Genomic DNA, 16,867 nt, shown 5'->3' on the forward strand with positions numbered 1-16,867 from the left:
TTGCTATATCACCTTAATACCATAATCTTACACATCAGGATTTCTTAGGAGTGGAAGTCACAATCCTGAAGAACATCGAGGGCAAAAGAGCTAATTTCCCTTATGCTCTTTTCTTTCTCAGGCCCCAAGAAGTATTTCCTAAGGGCGTGCTGGGACTCCTGCTCTCATATTTCTCCCACTGCAAACTGTTTACAGGAGAAACAGGATAAAGATGCCTTTGTAAGATCCCCTGTGTAAAAAACATAATTTGGTGCACCTGTGTCTATGACAAGATCCATTTCTGTGTAATGAATATCTTAGTTACTGTCGCAGGTCTTCATTGGTCAAATATTCATGAAAGCAAGTATGGAATTACAGTAAGCACTCAAATCCACACTCATAGCAGCCTATGTGTGAACAGCAGTGTGTTCTTGAAAAACACAATTTATTTTTCTAATAATACGATAGAAAAATTCTGTACGAAGTTTCCCTGAACTAAGATCAGATTTGAAATCATGTATAAAAAACAATGTTACAAAGTTACATAACAGTGACTTAAGAAGCACTTCTGTAACATTTGACTGGCCTAAGTTTAATTTATTTCTTCCGCAGTAATAAACATAGCTGATGTTAGTTAATGAAAATGAATTTAAAATATATCCCAGCCCATAACTGCTTAGGTTACCTGTACTGTGACTAAGAGTGTATTTTTTTTAAAAAAGTGAAACAAGGGAATATGCAAAAAAATTGCCAGCTGTTAGAAAACACAGTTTAAAGCCAGCTGCACTTCAAAATAAAATATCCCTAGTGACTCCTTGATGTAAGCAACCCAGATGTAGCAGCAGCAGATGCATTACCAGAATCAAATGGATATAATAACCTGTTTAAATTGCTTCGTTTACTAATACTATACTCTTCCTGTAAGGAACAAATAGAATAGGTTCATTTGGGGATATTTTTCCCTATGTTTCTGTGTTACTTATGTATGGGTTTTAGTAATCCCTAAACCCTTTATGTGTTGAAGCCCATTTTCCTTGCATTGACTTTCAAAGGACTGTAAAATTCAAGGATTAGGGCAAGTTACACCAGAGGCAATGCAAAGCCATTTTCCTAGCTACTAGTAAGTCCTCATCAAGAGGGGGAAAAAAAAAAGCAAGCTATATCAAAGGTTATCACAACTCTTTGATGCAGTCATGGGTAGTATAATACAGTCACATAATGCTGCTGTATCAAACGCTGTCAGCAGTAAATCACAAAGCCCACCATTGATTTCCATCAGCAGCCTGACACCACTAATGCATGTATGTCTTCATTAATATTATTTTATTGCCAGTGGCTATTTAAAAAAAAAGAATGCAGGAGAATGTAACATTGCATGTGGATCATTAGCTTTTAGTTACTATTCTAATTCTCAACACCAGCAAATGAAGTGTAAAAATAGCCTGCAGCCTCTGCCACCTGCTTCCCAGCCACTGTCCAGGGGTTAATATTTGGACTCTTTCTTCATGCAGCTGGTCTTCTACTCAGTGGGAGCCCCACTTTCTGTTCCTGGGGAACAACCATGAAATGTTATTTATCATGGCTATAGCAAAGGCTCTGTGTCTTTTTTTTTTCTCTAAATAGAGGAAACAGCTGTGCTTTCTACCTCAGCATTATTTAAATATTTAGTGAAGTGGCTTCCTAGTTTAGTCATCATGTAGATCATCAATAATGACACAAGAGTGCACACACTATCTGCCATAAGGACATAATGCCAGTAATTGCATAAAAATGCTAATGCTACAAACACACTTTTCATAACAAATTACCAGATTATCTTGGAATCTGATGGTGGGCAGGTTTCTCTGTGTCTCCCTTCCACTCTGGGAAGCCACCAAGTGGTTTTAATATAATTATGGCTCAGCTATGTACAACCATTGTGTAAGTACAGCCCCAAGCCTCTCTGTGCTCCAGCAGAGCTCACTGTTGAATGTGCCAAGTAAGCATAAGTGACCTTAACATGCAACTACACCTCTCACAATCAAACTGGAAGTGCTGTCTCAGATAACCCAGAAAAGCATAGAAGTAAAAACCTAAACCTCTTCTGTCAAATACAATACACGTTTGCCCTAATCTGATTTCTGATGTGGCAGTAACTGAGACTCTACACAAATTGCTGCCACGTGAAAGAAACTGTATTGCTGGGGCTTTTTTCCTAAGCTTTTTGTAGTTCTTCAGTTTGCACAGGGCAGCAAAAATATTGTAAGGGCTACAAATCAAGTACAAGAGGAATAGGACATCATTCTTCATTTGAAACCAAACAAACCACCTCTGTCCCTAAGTACTTGGATCTTTTTTAGGCCTATATGAAATGCTCCGTGCAAGAGGACATCATTTATGGATATCACAGAAGATGTAATTATTGTGTTTTTCCCCAATAGTCTTGTGTCATTTTCTCAGGAAAAAAAATAATAACCTGGATTGCTGAAGTACAATTTTGAGTCCTTCCTCAATCAAACTGCCAATCCTAAAATCAAACTGCCCTTCCAAACCTTCAAGTCTAAATAAAATCTGTAGCTTTGTAAAAAAACTATTCAGTGATGTGTCACACTGATTTACTGCTAACAAATACAGCAGATTAAGAACTGAGGCTATATGGTCACATCCAGAGAATTCAGGTTTTCTCCTTGCTATGGGAGGCCATGGTGAAAGTTTATCTTCTGCAAAACAAGTGTCATATCACATGAAAATACTGCACTAAGACTACAAAAGTCAAGCAATAACTCAGTGTCTTGCAAAGCACCAATAGGTCTTCTAGTGTCGTATCAACAGCAGGTACCAGCTGCGAATCGGTGGGGTGGCAGGAGGGGATTCCTTTAGGGAGATGCTGGGTACTACTGTATTACTACACACACGTTTTTTAACCTCTGTCACTAATCTCACTACATGTTTGCTTTACATGCCCAAAAACCCCAAGAGCTAAAGCATCTACATCATCATCATCTACACTTACCACATGTCAAGGCAGGTGGAATATTCTGTTGATCCCAGAAGGACATCTGGAGGCCTGTACCATAGGGTTACCACTTCATTAGAATATGTATGACTGGGGACTGATTTAGCTCTTGCAAGACCTGTGGGGTAAACACAAATAAATAAATGTAAACAAAACAAAGAAAGAGCTTGCTGTATAGTTACAATCCTAAAAGGATATCTGAGCACACGTAATGTGACGGCATGTTGCAAGCATACTTTTCTTCTACTACTGGAGTAAGTTACTTAATGAAAAAACATGGTAGCATCTATCATTTGGTACCTGGCTAAACAGAGCTGTGAATATTATGAAGGGACAATAAAATATGCTTTTCATAATGACAACCACAGGCCCAGGAGAGATGCAAAGATACATGATGGTATACCTAAACAAATAAGCAGGTATACCTAGACAAATAAATAAAGATTTTAATTGTCATTAACTGCTCATCCTCAGGCATCAATATCCTTTGATTTCAGAGTTTTTTAGAAAAAGGAAATTATAAGGAAACTCCCATACAAATGATGCCACAGAGGAGATTTGGCTTTTTAGGGAATCCTGAGGAAACCTTCCACAGCTTACACTGCAAACCCCCTAGCTTGCTTATTCAAGTTTATGTTTGAAAGCTGTAGACACACTTACACATTACCATTCAAATAAATATTAATATTGTAGTAATACACCAGAAAATGGTATGTGAAAAATTCTTCTCTCTCGATGAATGTGTATTGGCAGTGCACCAATTTCAGAAATCATTTCAGTGAAGTCTGTGGCCTACTGAAGATATACTATTTACAATAATTGTCTTTTAAGCTTGTCAGTCATTTAAAATCACATTACTATACAACCATAATCTACCTCATGTAAAAGAGAGATCATCATATGCTAAAACCAGCAGTAGAGAGCACACTTTTGTAACAATGTTTCTCCTGCAGAAGATGCTCTCCTCCAGAAAATGGAAAACATTTTCAGGGCTAGAGGTGACTGTTCCCATTACAGGCCTGCAAATGCCTTTTCAAATTATCGGCTCCTAGCTACTGCCTTGAGACCCTCCACTCCCTTGCTGGGAACACTGGACATGCACAAGTAATGGAAATCAGGAGAATGCACTACTGGGTGCTTTTTTGTGTCTTCTTGAACTACTGATTTTCCTTTCACAAAACAAATGAAATTACTAAAACAAAAGGTCATGTTTTATACCTTACAGAAACAAGGAAACAAAGTCATACACTCAGAAAGAAATAAGCAACATGAGAATTCTCAAAAGAGTGCAGATGAAGAGTGCTTTGCCCCTTTATTCTTAATACACTGGAAAGGCTATTTAAGAACGGTTAGTGAATATATCTCCATAGTAATGATGGCAAATCCTGCCAGCAGATTGCATTATCAGCTGATTATAGCAGTTAGACCACTGTAGAGGAATAATTTGAATTGTATGCCATGATTTCTTCTTTAAAAAATCACATTTGAAACAAGAAAACTCATTTTTAAAAATGTTCAGACCTCCATTTCTTTTACATTTGTGCACCTGGCCACCAGCTTGATGAATAAGTTGGCTCACAAATACAGCCCAAGGTTGGCCAGGTACAGCCCCAAAGAGGTCACATCACGTGCTCCACAGTGCCTCTGCCTCTAGATTAATGTTTTTGATAGTGAGCAGTTCTTATTCCTAGCACACAGAACTATTAACAAGCCTGAGTTTCTGAGCATCTATATTCCATGTGACTAAACTGAAACACTATTCCCTGAATTTGTGGATATGGACCTAGTATTATTAAGCCATATAAAAATTATGAAAGGATTTGAGAATTCTGGATGTTGAATGACTCCATCCTTCTTTGCCTTCCTGAGCCCTCCCTGTTAGTCTTGTTTGAGGAAGACTGAAATTGGTTGCAAACAACTTCCTCTCTAATCTTCTACCTAGCTCTGATAAGAGAAGAAATGTAAGCAGGCAGGGGAAAGGCATTTTTAAGAAGTCAGCAACATCATGTGTTTTGGGGAAAACTGTCAAAAAACTTCAGAGCTTGTAGGATGAAAAATGAACTCAAATTTCCATAACACAAAGCTGATGATTCACACATTCCAGAAATCTCCCATGTGGAGAGAAAGGAGTCCTCAACTTGCCATACCAGAAGTCACACTGCAAATAATACAATACCCAAGCTTGCCAGCCAGTTTCTGCCACTTTGATGGCCAGCACGGAGCTCTGCAAGTGTTATAGTCAGCCCAAGCACACCTTTCCTCCTCTTCTGTGACTGTTCAGCATGGAACCAGTCCTCCCATCCTGCTGGGAATGCCATCCATGCTGTTTCCTCAGTATACTGCTTGCTTCTAGATGTCCTCCAACTCTAATCCATTCCAGGTTAAGTAAAATCTATCTGATTTTCAAAGGATGGCCCTTTTGGGCTAATCCCAGCCTATTGTTTTTCTTTAATACATTCTTCACTCCCAAAACACAATGAAAGTCTCACTTGAGGTTCATCACTGGAAAGGAGAAACTTATAAACAAAACCTTCATTTGTAAAAGCAAGTTGAGGCCCTACATTGGCATTAGACATCATCACAGGGTTTAAGAGGTGTGCTGGTTTATGGGGAGGCTTAAGGGTACAAGCCATATGTTTTCAGTTGTGGCCAATTGGTTTCCTAGTTGGGCACATACACTGCTTTGGAAACTATATGGCCCAGTGGAAAGCAAGAGTGAACAACCAAGGGAAACACTCACAAAAACTAAGATTGGGAAGGGGAAAATTTGGCACAGTCCCACTGTTCAGTCAGTCACTACCCCTGTGCAGGACTCAAAGGACCTGAATTAGGCAAATGCCTTGGAGGAGCTGCTTTCTTTCAGGGAGGAAGCAACCTTTGCTTTTTCTGAATAATGCTCTGTATAAAGAAAGCATTTGCAATTTTAAACACTTTCACTCAAAGACTCAAAATTAATGCAAATGTCTCTCATCGCACTTGAGACGTGAAAAAATACTCTCATCTTCCAGATATATTTACAGTATAGAAAAGAATGCTACGAAAATATATATGTGAAACACCAATATGATACTACATTTCTTGTTTTGATGCTCCAGATGCAAATAGATGACAGTTACCAGGGTTTTCTCAGATATCCTTCTGCAAGAAAATTTGCTACCTATTTTATACCCCTTTTCACATCTAAATATGCTTACTCATGCAAAATTTATTTAACCACATCCTTCAACTGAAAAAAAAATGAAGGGTAGGATTAATTAGCACAGCATGTTCGATCACTTTCTTTAAGGGTTCCCTGTCTGTTTCCATGGTTACACTACAGGAAGAGCGACAATCTCATTTTAAAAAGACAGAGCTTACAGGGGATCATCAAAACTTCAAACCTTAATGGCCAGTGTACATAAAAGCGAAAAGGTAAATGAAGGATCACCAGGTGAGTACTCAAGATTTACATATTGCTGCTTGAGCACTTTTTTGCCTGGAAAGGTGGAGGAAGGACCTCCTGACAAGCAGTGAACTCCCCTCCGCTTCCTGTGTCGCCTGAAAGATAAAAGATCAACACATGTCCTGCTGTTGCAGCCTATTTTGAGAGAAGGAATCCAAGCATAAGACCCACTTATTAAAATTAAGGTCGTATCAGACCCACTGGGGAACTTCCATGTAATTACAGGATGGACGGACACCATTCCATGTTCTCCAGGCACTGTGACCATTATTTACCCAAAATGAAAAAAGAAACTGTTCCAAGTGCAAGACAACATCATCTATCTGCACTGTAACACAAACCATAACTTTATTTTAACTCATTCATTAAGCAACAGCTCACGGTACCTTGTAAAGCCCTGTATTTAAAATACAGAGTGAACAATATACACCTATGTATATATATGTCTTTAACACAAAAAACCCCCTGCTGCCTCTTACTCTGAACTTAAAAAAAAAAAAATGTAAGAATACGTTTTCTTCCTCCATAAACCCAATTGTCTCTGGTTCATCTGGCTTTATCTTAGGCTCAGAGGATGTATCTGATTTTTGTCTACGATCAATTATTGACAAAACACACTGCACTGATTTATTATCACTGTAATTTTTAAATTGTATTTGGTTTTTATAAGAGGCTATAGCTATATCCAGACTCAAGATCTATCTAATACATGCACCTTTGACTACATGAGCACAAATATTAATATTTGATATCTCTCTAGCTGCAGAATAGCTTTCTAGTCAAGTTGATATGACAATCAGGAAGCCTTTGTTCACAGCAAATATGATTCTGCAAATGAGAAAACCAGTCACATCTGCAAAAACAAGGGCTTACCAACCATGTGGATGGTTTCCCTTTCTATTTTACTTTAAATGTGTTGAGAAGTTTGTTATTTTGATTCAGATATATTTAAAATGGCTCTAGCAAGCATACTAAAACCTGCTGCTTTTCCTTGATTTAGATTCTTGTTTTGCTTATTTAATAATTACCTAGAGTTTGAGACAAATGGCTTATTGAACCATAACTATGACTCAGTACCAATATTTAAATTTTGTTAATGTAGTCTATTGTAGATCATGAACTGTCCACTTAACCTATTTACTCAGCTACTTGTTTTCCAACAGAAGCACATTTATTCAGTGAATACCTGAATGACAACAAACTGAAGTAAAATGGGTGGAAAGCTGCTTCAAAGAAGCAGTCAGTGCTCTAACCCAGAAGCCAGTTCTTGGCAATCAAAAGTGTCCTGCAGCCTTTAGGTCCCTCTACAGTTTACCTGAATGCATGTCTCCAACATGCAGCTTTACTGGAGCACCTGAGTTAAATTCCTCTCAAATAAGATGAATTAACTACAATATCCTATGTCCTGGTCCTAATATAGCCATTAGCTTATGGTAGTGCTGTTCATTTATAAAAGTTACTCACTAACAGGGAGAGTCTAATGAGGATCCAAAATTAGAATTCCCAAAATGCACTAATGGCTAGTCTTCCACCCTGGAGTGCAGTTTCCAAGAGACAGAGAGCAGTAAGGCAAAAGGCATGCCTGCCTCTCAGCCTGTCTGGTTTTCCCAGCTGTTATCAGTTGCTCTAATAAAAGATTATTTTTTGGCACAAATCTTATCTCATGTATGACTGTAGACAATCACTTACAGTAACACAGGTGATAATTATTCTAGTCTGTGAATGGGACTCAATTGTCATTTCACAGACATAAGTTACAGAATGGGGAGATGTAGAAATACTTTTCCTTCTACCAGAAGGAGCAACTCTAGCACTCATGAAAAGTGTTTTTCTCTTTCCGACAAGTCCAGCGTAATATTTTTCATCATCACCTCTTTCCTCTGCCACCTGTGCTACCCAAAGGATCATAGGGAATAGAAAAGAGGGATACAAGAGCTCAGCTGTTGGTTGTATATTATAAGATCACATTGGTTAATTTGACTGAAAGCCATCCTAGCCACAAAGCTGTCTATTTCCTTGCTTTAAAATCCTTATAAAGAATTTCTGATACGTTTTTAAAAAAGCAAACCAATGTTAAACATGTACCATGACCCCCAATTTATTTCATTGTCTGTAAGCAGAAAGAAATACACTAAAAACTGGGAACTAAGCAAAAAGTTGTATGGAAATGTAAAAGAAGTATACACTCCACTTTTGACATAAGGAAATGTATCTATTCCCATGGCCTTCTGGGTCAGGATGAATAGGTTCAAATTGCTTCTACTAGACTGGAAGCAGAAAAATAACAGTGTGAGCAGGAAAAAAAAAGGAAAACAAACTGTACAACATTGTGAACATTCACACAGATGCAAAAGCTAACAGGACCTTCTTCACTACAGAAAAGACCTGGATTCATTATGGACATGGTATACATGCCCACAATAGCCTTAACAGCTGATTTATTTAAATCTGGCTTTCAGATTCTGGATTTTTACTTAAAAATCTGTTGTTTCACAAAAAATCTGCAAGAAGGTGATGCCCTTGACTCCTAAAAACATCCCAACAGGAACACACAACTTTGCTAATAAGGCTCCACACAAAAATGTCAGAATTACTCATTTCACAGTGAAGTTATTAGGCAAAGAGTAAACAATGACTGAGCAGATGGTTTTAAACTGGGAAGATCTGCAGAGTGCAGGGAAGAAGTTCTAGAAAGGACAAACAGGCAGAAAATAATTTGTCACTGAAAATGAGAGCTAATGCATCTTAGGATATTTTAATATTCCTTGAGAAAAAAGAGAAAATTATGAAGCATCTATAAATGAATGAGCCCAATCAGTACTGGGCAATTACTTGAGTAATAATAATAATAATAATAATTTATATGTGGAATTTTAAGACATAAGCAATGAACTTGCTGAAGGCAAGAAAGGTAACAGAATGCTTTCAGACAGTATTGAGGTATAGATGTTTCACCGCCTTTACAATTTTCCCCTAAAAAGTCAAAGGGACCCAGAGAAGGAAAAAAAAGTGATGCAGGAGAAAAGTGTTGTATAGAGACAAATTGAGAGCTATGGATATCCAATTTGGTGAAGTATCATCAAGCACTGACCACAGAAGTTACCAGCTTACTGCAGGCTATTGCGTAAAAAGCTAACAATTTATCACAATCCCTACCTGCACAACTAAAAGCAGGACTGCAAGAGTCATTTCTGGGTGACTCCATCTGGGGTTCAAGTAAAAATGAACCAACCCTTATCAACTGGTACCTTGACAACTTATGATTTGATAAAAGTGCAGTAGCTACTTGATCTATTGCATGAGACAGGTTGAATACAACACACCAGTAAAGAAATAAATATGATTGCTCTGTGTTCTTCAAGACTTATCTTTCTTAGAAAATCATCATGTAGACAAATTGCCACCCAATCCATTTGGGTGCAAAGAGGACTGAACACAAATCAGATTCAAGTCAATAGCATACGGGGCAGCAGTACCATTTAAATCCTTCTGGTTTCATGATATAATGAATTTGACAGCTGAAGAACTATTTATTAAGCACAATTTGGTGCTACTGTAGTGATTCACAGTCATCCAAATAGAAACACAAAAGCTAAGTTTCACCAGTAGTTTTATATTCAAACATCTAATCCCTGTTGTTTACACTCAGGTAATTTTGTTTCTCAACTGATCACACAACCCTGGCAGTGACAAAGTGATGCACATACTGTGCTCTCCACCTGTTGAAGGATTCCACAGCTCTGTGCAGTAAATCCATGCAGTGCTGGAAGAAAGGCAACAATAGTAGCATGGCCACTGGGATGTTACTCTACTGAGTGATTTAGTCCAGGAGGATACTACAATTTTGCTGATCCATCATTTCCCATCTGGAGGTAAAATATTTAGAGAACTCAGATGAAGAGAATACCTCAAGTTATGGTCAGCTACTAAAAGCCTAATCAAGTAACTGCAAATTTATTTGAACTTGTCTAGGATAAGTAGTTTAACAAGAACAGGGCTACATGGAGTAACAAGTATTTGAATAACACTAACATTTACAGACAAATAGTACTTTTGAAAAGTAGATCTAACAACTATTTTATTTATAAGTCCAACAACACTGCCATTTGACATTACCTCCCAGGAGTGGAATTTGTGAATTTGAAAAACTGTCTCCACATGGGTACTGAAACCATCAATCCTTACAGTACAAGGCCTGACTTACGTATAAATGGCACAACTCTACAGCTAGCAGTCCCTGTACTGCACAGCCAATGCAAGTGGGTTTGAGGTGCCTCCTTTTCCAGCTATGGTGTCACCTGAGCACACATTTCTGCACTGCAGAATGCAGCTGCATTTGTTCCACCATCCAGCCTTGCTCACGAACCATGGCTGCCCTGTCTGGCACAAAAAGTTCTCTAGTGATCGCTGCTGCCAGTACCTGAGCCAGGGTATTTATAGATAAGACAAATATTCATCTGATTTTTCTCATGGCTACAATGTTATACTCCACATCTTAAGTACTTCCTTAGTGGGTAAAACACTCTTGGATTTCTACTGAAGAACTCCAGTATGTTTTGCATGTGCTAACACATTAGTACATACATTCACATACCAGGTAATGCCCACAGCATCTAAACCCACATTTGACTGCACTGGTTTTAGCCAGAGAAAAATTATCTGAAAACTGGCATTGGTGTAAAACTAACAAAACTAAAAAAAAAAAAAAATTCGCAGTTATATAAAAGCTTTTTGAAATACATTGAAGAACAAAATAACTACAGGAAACTTAAAGATTTCACTAATTTTTAAAATTGTTTTCACTTTTCTTTCAAGAGAGAAGCCATTAAGAAAACCTATATTAGTACTGTTACTTCTGTAAAGCAATATTATAAAGCAACATTTAACGACAGAAATCTCTGGAGTATCAGATTCACCTGTTCAATTGAATTACTCCTCAAAACTCATTTAATGTATATGTTATCTTAAATTAGCTGAATCACAAATCTTAGAAGAAAAGTTTGATGTGAGAGACATTCCAATATGCTTAGGTCTAAATGATTATTTGATTTTGCATCAGTAATCAGGCATCTATATTCCTGCAAAGCCACCTAATCAGTTCTTAATACAGTTTTGTCAAAGAAAAAGAAGAAACGAAAATAGACAATTTCATTTTCAAAAAAGTTACATTAGAAGGACATTAAAGCTGTGCCTTAACAGTATGATTGTGGAAATATGTAGTTAAAAAGCACACGTTCCCAATGCAGCATCTTTCTCTAAAGTGATAATGAACACTAAAATACCACTGCCAGAATGGCAAAACTAGAGCTATACAACCAAATCTAGTCCATTGCATACAGATATAAGCCTACCAAATCAGTAGAACAGCAGAACCCTATATTGTAACTACTAGAACAAGTGAAAATTCGGTAGTGTATTTGGTCTGGCTGAGATGGAGTTCATTTCCCCTTAGTGGCCCTCACAGTGCTGTGCTTTGTAGCTATCAGGCTGTTGATAACACACCGGTGTTTCTGCTACTGCCAAGCACAGCATCAGCACTGTAACATTCCTTCCTTAGTTGAGGGCAAGATCCTGGGAGGGGACAAAAGCAGGCCAGCTGACCCAAACTGACCAAAGGGATATTCCAGACCACGTGACATCGGCTCAGATATAAAAGCTAAGGCAAGGAGCAGGAAGGCAGGCATTCATTGTCTCCACTGGCTGCCTGCTGAGGAACCATCACATGTGCTGGAGCCCTGCTTAGTGGAAGTGGCAGCCCATTGCTGCTGGTGGGAAGTAGAAAATGAACCGTCTTATCTTTTGCTTTGCTTTTGGGTGCACAAGCTTTCACCTGGCTTCTGCTTTAATAAACTGCCTTATCCATACCCACGAGTTCTTTTCCATCTTACTCTCACCTCTGTCCAGCTGGGAAGGGGAGTGATAGAGCAATTGGATGGGCACCTGGCATCCAGCCAAGGTCAACCCACCAGTTAGTAATGAAACCACACCATTCTTTTCTCTATTTTTCATTTAATTTAAAGATGATGGATGTACTTCTGAATGTAATGCTCAATAAAAACTACTTGTAGATTGAAATCAAAGGATCCCTAATAGTATTTTGACCACTGACAAAATACTACTGTCATACTATTATTAAAACATTCCATTTTTTATTTAAATAATTTACTATTTCAAGTTTGTATGTATGAGCAAATTGTAAGTACACAAAAGCATGTTTCATTTAGTATCACATTCTGCAACCTGTGTAGCAAAGCTGGTGATCATCCTGAGCACTGTAAGACAGAATGGGCAAAGAATTGTCAAAATTTCAAGAAGTTAACATTAGGCATTTGTGTTTATGAAGTACATTTCAGTGATCTGTTGCCTTTTTTCTTATTCCTCTCCCTCCTCCACCTACGATTTATTTTTTTTTTAGTTAGTTATTTTTTTCCAAGGTCTACAGACAGTTCAGTGTGGAACCAAATTTCCAGTGGCTCAGAGTACAGAACTAACTTAAAACTATTGCAATGAAATATCCTTAAAAGCAAATATAGTCACAAGATCAAATAAATTTATGTCGTCACAAGATCAAATAAATTTATGTCCGAGACTTAAAATTTGCTGCAATAAGAAGGATATGAATATGTTCATGGCTGGGGGGGGGGAATGGAAGAGATTACATCTGAAAATCTTCTTTTACCTTATTTCCAATGACCACACAAAAAAATTGCTGTATGATCTGACATGTTTTAAGCCATAAAAACCAAAGGTGGTAAAAGCTGAACTGTCTTTGGAGAAGAGCTTGAAGATCTTCAACAAGGTGAAGATCTTACCAGCCATTCTCCCTACTATGTAACTCAAGTCACTCAGCACCATTTTCTCCCCATGCAAAGTGGTTGTTAATGTTCCCACATCACCCAGACAAAAAGCTGCTGATTCCTGATCTCCCACTTATAAGTTTGTTAATTTTGGGTCTTTCAAATTACAAGAATGAGAAGTCAAGCAAAGTTTAGTTATTTGTAACATACATACCTGGAGTTACCATTTACCTGTATAGTTTTTGGAAATGGAAATCACTGGAGAAGTGTTAAGTATTGCTAAGACAAGCACTGCCTGACCCCTTCTGGCTATCATCAAGGCCAATTGATGCAGGGGCAACTTTTTTCTTAATGCAGGTAGACCTGCAAGCATAATTTTCATTTACAGCAGGACAAATGGTGCATCTATGACTATATATTAATACAACCAGTACTGTATCTTTCAGAGGAATGAAAAAATTAATGCATAAATTATTAAAAATTACCTAGATAAAAAGTGACTGTGCTACAGAAAGGTAAGGTTTTAAACTGTCTGGGACAAAACAAATGATGTTATAAATTACAGAGCCATCACTTCTTTAAAATGCAATCTCTATTATGGTATTATTTCAGATGGTGTTAAATGGCACATTTCTCTTAATGAACTGTCAGTTCTGCTCACATTAATCTTTTTCTTTGCATATCAGTATTTTTGTTCTGACTGATGATAAATTCTTTCATCGTTAATCCACACCTTTTCCAGTTGACCTTTAATATCTACATAGCTGATTATTTCCTGTAAAATAAATATGCATAACCATTAACACACTAATGACATTCAAATTATTTTAAAATTTGGCATAATTTTCTCACTACATAATACAGTATGCTCTATTTAATAAGGAAACATTAAACCAAATCATCATCAGACCAAGAAAGTAAAGATGGAGAGTACTATGGGAGGTAACTGGATGCCTATATTCAAAAGCTTTACCATGCATAGTACTTTTTCCTGTAGTACTTTTTTCCCTGCAACTGTTGTATCAGAAACAAGTAAAGAAGCTTCAGAACAATGAAGTTTTAAAGAAAGTTTGGTATTTTAAATACAGGGGTTTGTAGACACAGTAATCAAGAGGGTATGGACTAAGGCTATGACAGAAGCAAGATATGTGGGAAGAAAAATGTTCTCATATAAAACTGATAGAACACCATCACATGACTGAACAAGGGGTTTTTTTTCCAATTAAAACAATGTTTGTTTTAAATACACCTACAGATTCATTTGGATGGATGGATCTCTCCTGTACAGACAGCAGATCGTAGTTCTTAATGTCCTTTCTACAACTGTCACCTAAGAGCCTGGTTGACACTTAGGTGAGGAATACAAGAAAAAAAAATCATGATTCTGATAATAACACAGTCAGTATTAACCTACATGCAGTACAGATGACATCTAAATCCCATGTTCTTCTTAAGTACAAAACACTGAAACAGATTTTTCATCACAGTTGTTTTAATGGTGTCATAACCAACTTCTTTTATTGCCCTTAATGGATGATTAAGAAACTTTCCTCCTATTTAAAAGCTCAATATAACTCTAACTTGTAACAGTGGAAAACTGGATGTAACCCTAAGTAATCTGAGATGCATTTAACAGGGGACATATTTAGTGAATCACACCAATCTCCAGCTCCTTCATGCTTTTAAAAAAAAAAATTCATTTTCAGTCAATAATCCTACACAGTGTTTCTCAGTGTGAAGAACTTAAGTTACAGCATCTACTTTAGTAATAGCTGAAAAGACTGGTATGGTACATTTAAAGAATTTTAATTTCAATTATTAAAAAATAATCAGTGAAGACCAACATGGACAAAAATTCAGTATGTGGTTCTGCTTTGTATTTACTATTAGCAGAGAGTAGATGAAGTCTTAACTGAAAAGAGAACCTCACAGTTTTTGCAAATTGCTGTCTCCAGATAGTAAACGTGTCAAATTTACTCTGTCTCTATATAGACTATGAAACCAAACTTCTGTCCATAAGATATTCTTCCTGCATTGACTGTCACAATGGTAATTTTTTTTATTTAGATTTAACTGATACCTCAATAAAACCATCAGATCTATGAAGCAATTTAGATGGAGATCCATGACTGGAATAGATATGAGCAGGCACGAGTATCTGAAGCAGCACTAGATTATACACTCTCTTGCATCTTCACTTCTAAAACAATTCTTTAGCCCAAATGCCAGAAATCAGATCTACCCCTTTGCACTGCTGTTGTTTGAAATTTTCTGCCACTTACACATCTCCTCTCCTCTCTTTACCACGGATCTGGGCATGATAAGAGAAGGTCACAAGCACAGCACATGAAGTCCTTGTTCCTGGGAGGGAAGGAGAAGGATGCAGCTTTAGCTACTCCCTGACAGCAGCTAGTTATACCATTAGAAACTGAGAAAGAAGGTCTGGGGGTGGAGGAAAAGCCTGTCATCACGGGAAAGCAAATAAATAACAGAAGCCTGCTACAGGTCTGGGTGCACAGTACCCACAGCTTTTGCAGACTATAACTTTAATCTGCCCTGCAAGAGAAAAGATTTGAAAGTCCTACCTTCAAATAGGTAGCTGACAGCTACCTATCAACTCTGCTCCTAAGTTCTGGCCTCACTATCCCTGGATCTAGAGACCAACATGGATAGCAAGGGCTTTTTTCACTGACTGAGTAACAAGCATTCAAAGCTACACCAGGACAAATACAGAGTCTGTTCTGCTGCTTCAGGCCCTCAGCCCAACTGCCACCATGAACAGCATTATAAGCTCCCACTTTAATTACAGAAATAACTGTGTTTTATAAAGACCTCCAAGCTGACTCAAGCTTGCCAGTTTGGGTTTCACTTTCCAGCTTCCCATTTCCTGTTTTTTCAACTTACAACATTGTCACTGAAATCATCTTTATTTCTTGATATTTAATACAAACAGAGCCTGTAAAGAAGCCCATCACTGTCCTTCCTGGGGGTACGAGAACCAATTCTTCAGATTTTAAAGACTGTTATCAGAGGGGAACAGCTGCACCTGGGGTAACAGCAGTCTTTATTTTTATCCTGTTCAATTCAGGCAGGGTTAGAGGGGTCTGTTGACCTATGTTTGGGGTAAACTGGTTTTCTTTACCAGCACCGGCCTCTGATAACAAATACCCAGACAGCTGCCACCATTCCCCTGGTCCCTGCAGAAGGGCTGCTGTGGAGGGCAGGAGCTGCTGTGGGCCAGGTACCTCAGGGGTCACCCAGGCTGCTCCTACAGCTCTCTCCAAATGCCAGGTGGCTGCAGCCTCATGGCCTGCTTTTTCTCAGGCTCACTTGAAGCCAGGCGACCAGAGGGAGCCAGCCTACATAACTAGAGATGCTCTCGGAGGAGGTTTGCAAACAATTTCGTCAAGCTTTTCCTGACAATATATAATACCAGCTCTTCAGGCACTGTGGCAACTCCTTATATCAGCATCTTCAAGAACGGATACTCTGTGGAACATTTACACAGGAAACACATAGCAGTTATCCACGCAAGCAATCTTTTATGCTATCCAACCTTTCATATGAATTTTATACAGTACATTATAAAGAAACTCCTTACGGGATTCTTACTGCAAAAAAAAAAAACTAATTTTTTTCAAGTTGTCAACATAG

At 37.9% G+C, this 16,867-nt stretch overlaps 1 protein-coding gene across 4 annotated transcripts in view; it reads right to left on the minus strand.

The window, feature by feature from the left end:
- Window positions 1-16,867, minus strand: part of CDK14 (cyclin dependent kinase 14) — a 345,123-nt gene that overhangs the window by 159,783 nt on the left and 168,473 nt on the right. For all 4 annotated transcript variants that reach the window (XM_064677983.1, XM_064677973.1, XM_064678003.1 and 1 more), the window contains one exon: window positions 2,972-3,092. In XM_064677983.1, coding sequence (XP_064534053.1) covers window positions 2,972-3,092 — 121 coding nt within the window. The remainder of the gene's footprint in view (window positions 1-2,971; window positions 3,093-16,867) is intronic.

Source organism: Pseudopipra pipra, chromosome 1 (assembly GCF_036250125.1).
Source record: "Pseudopipra pipra isolate bDixPip1 chromosome 1, bDixPip1.hap1, whole genome shotgun sequence".
Lineage (NCBI taxonomy): Eukaryota > Metazoa > Chordata > Aves > Passeriformes > Pipridae > Pseudopipra > Pseudopipra pipra.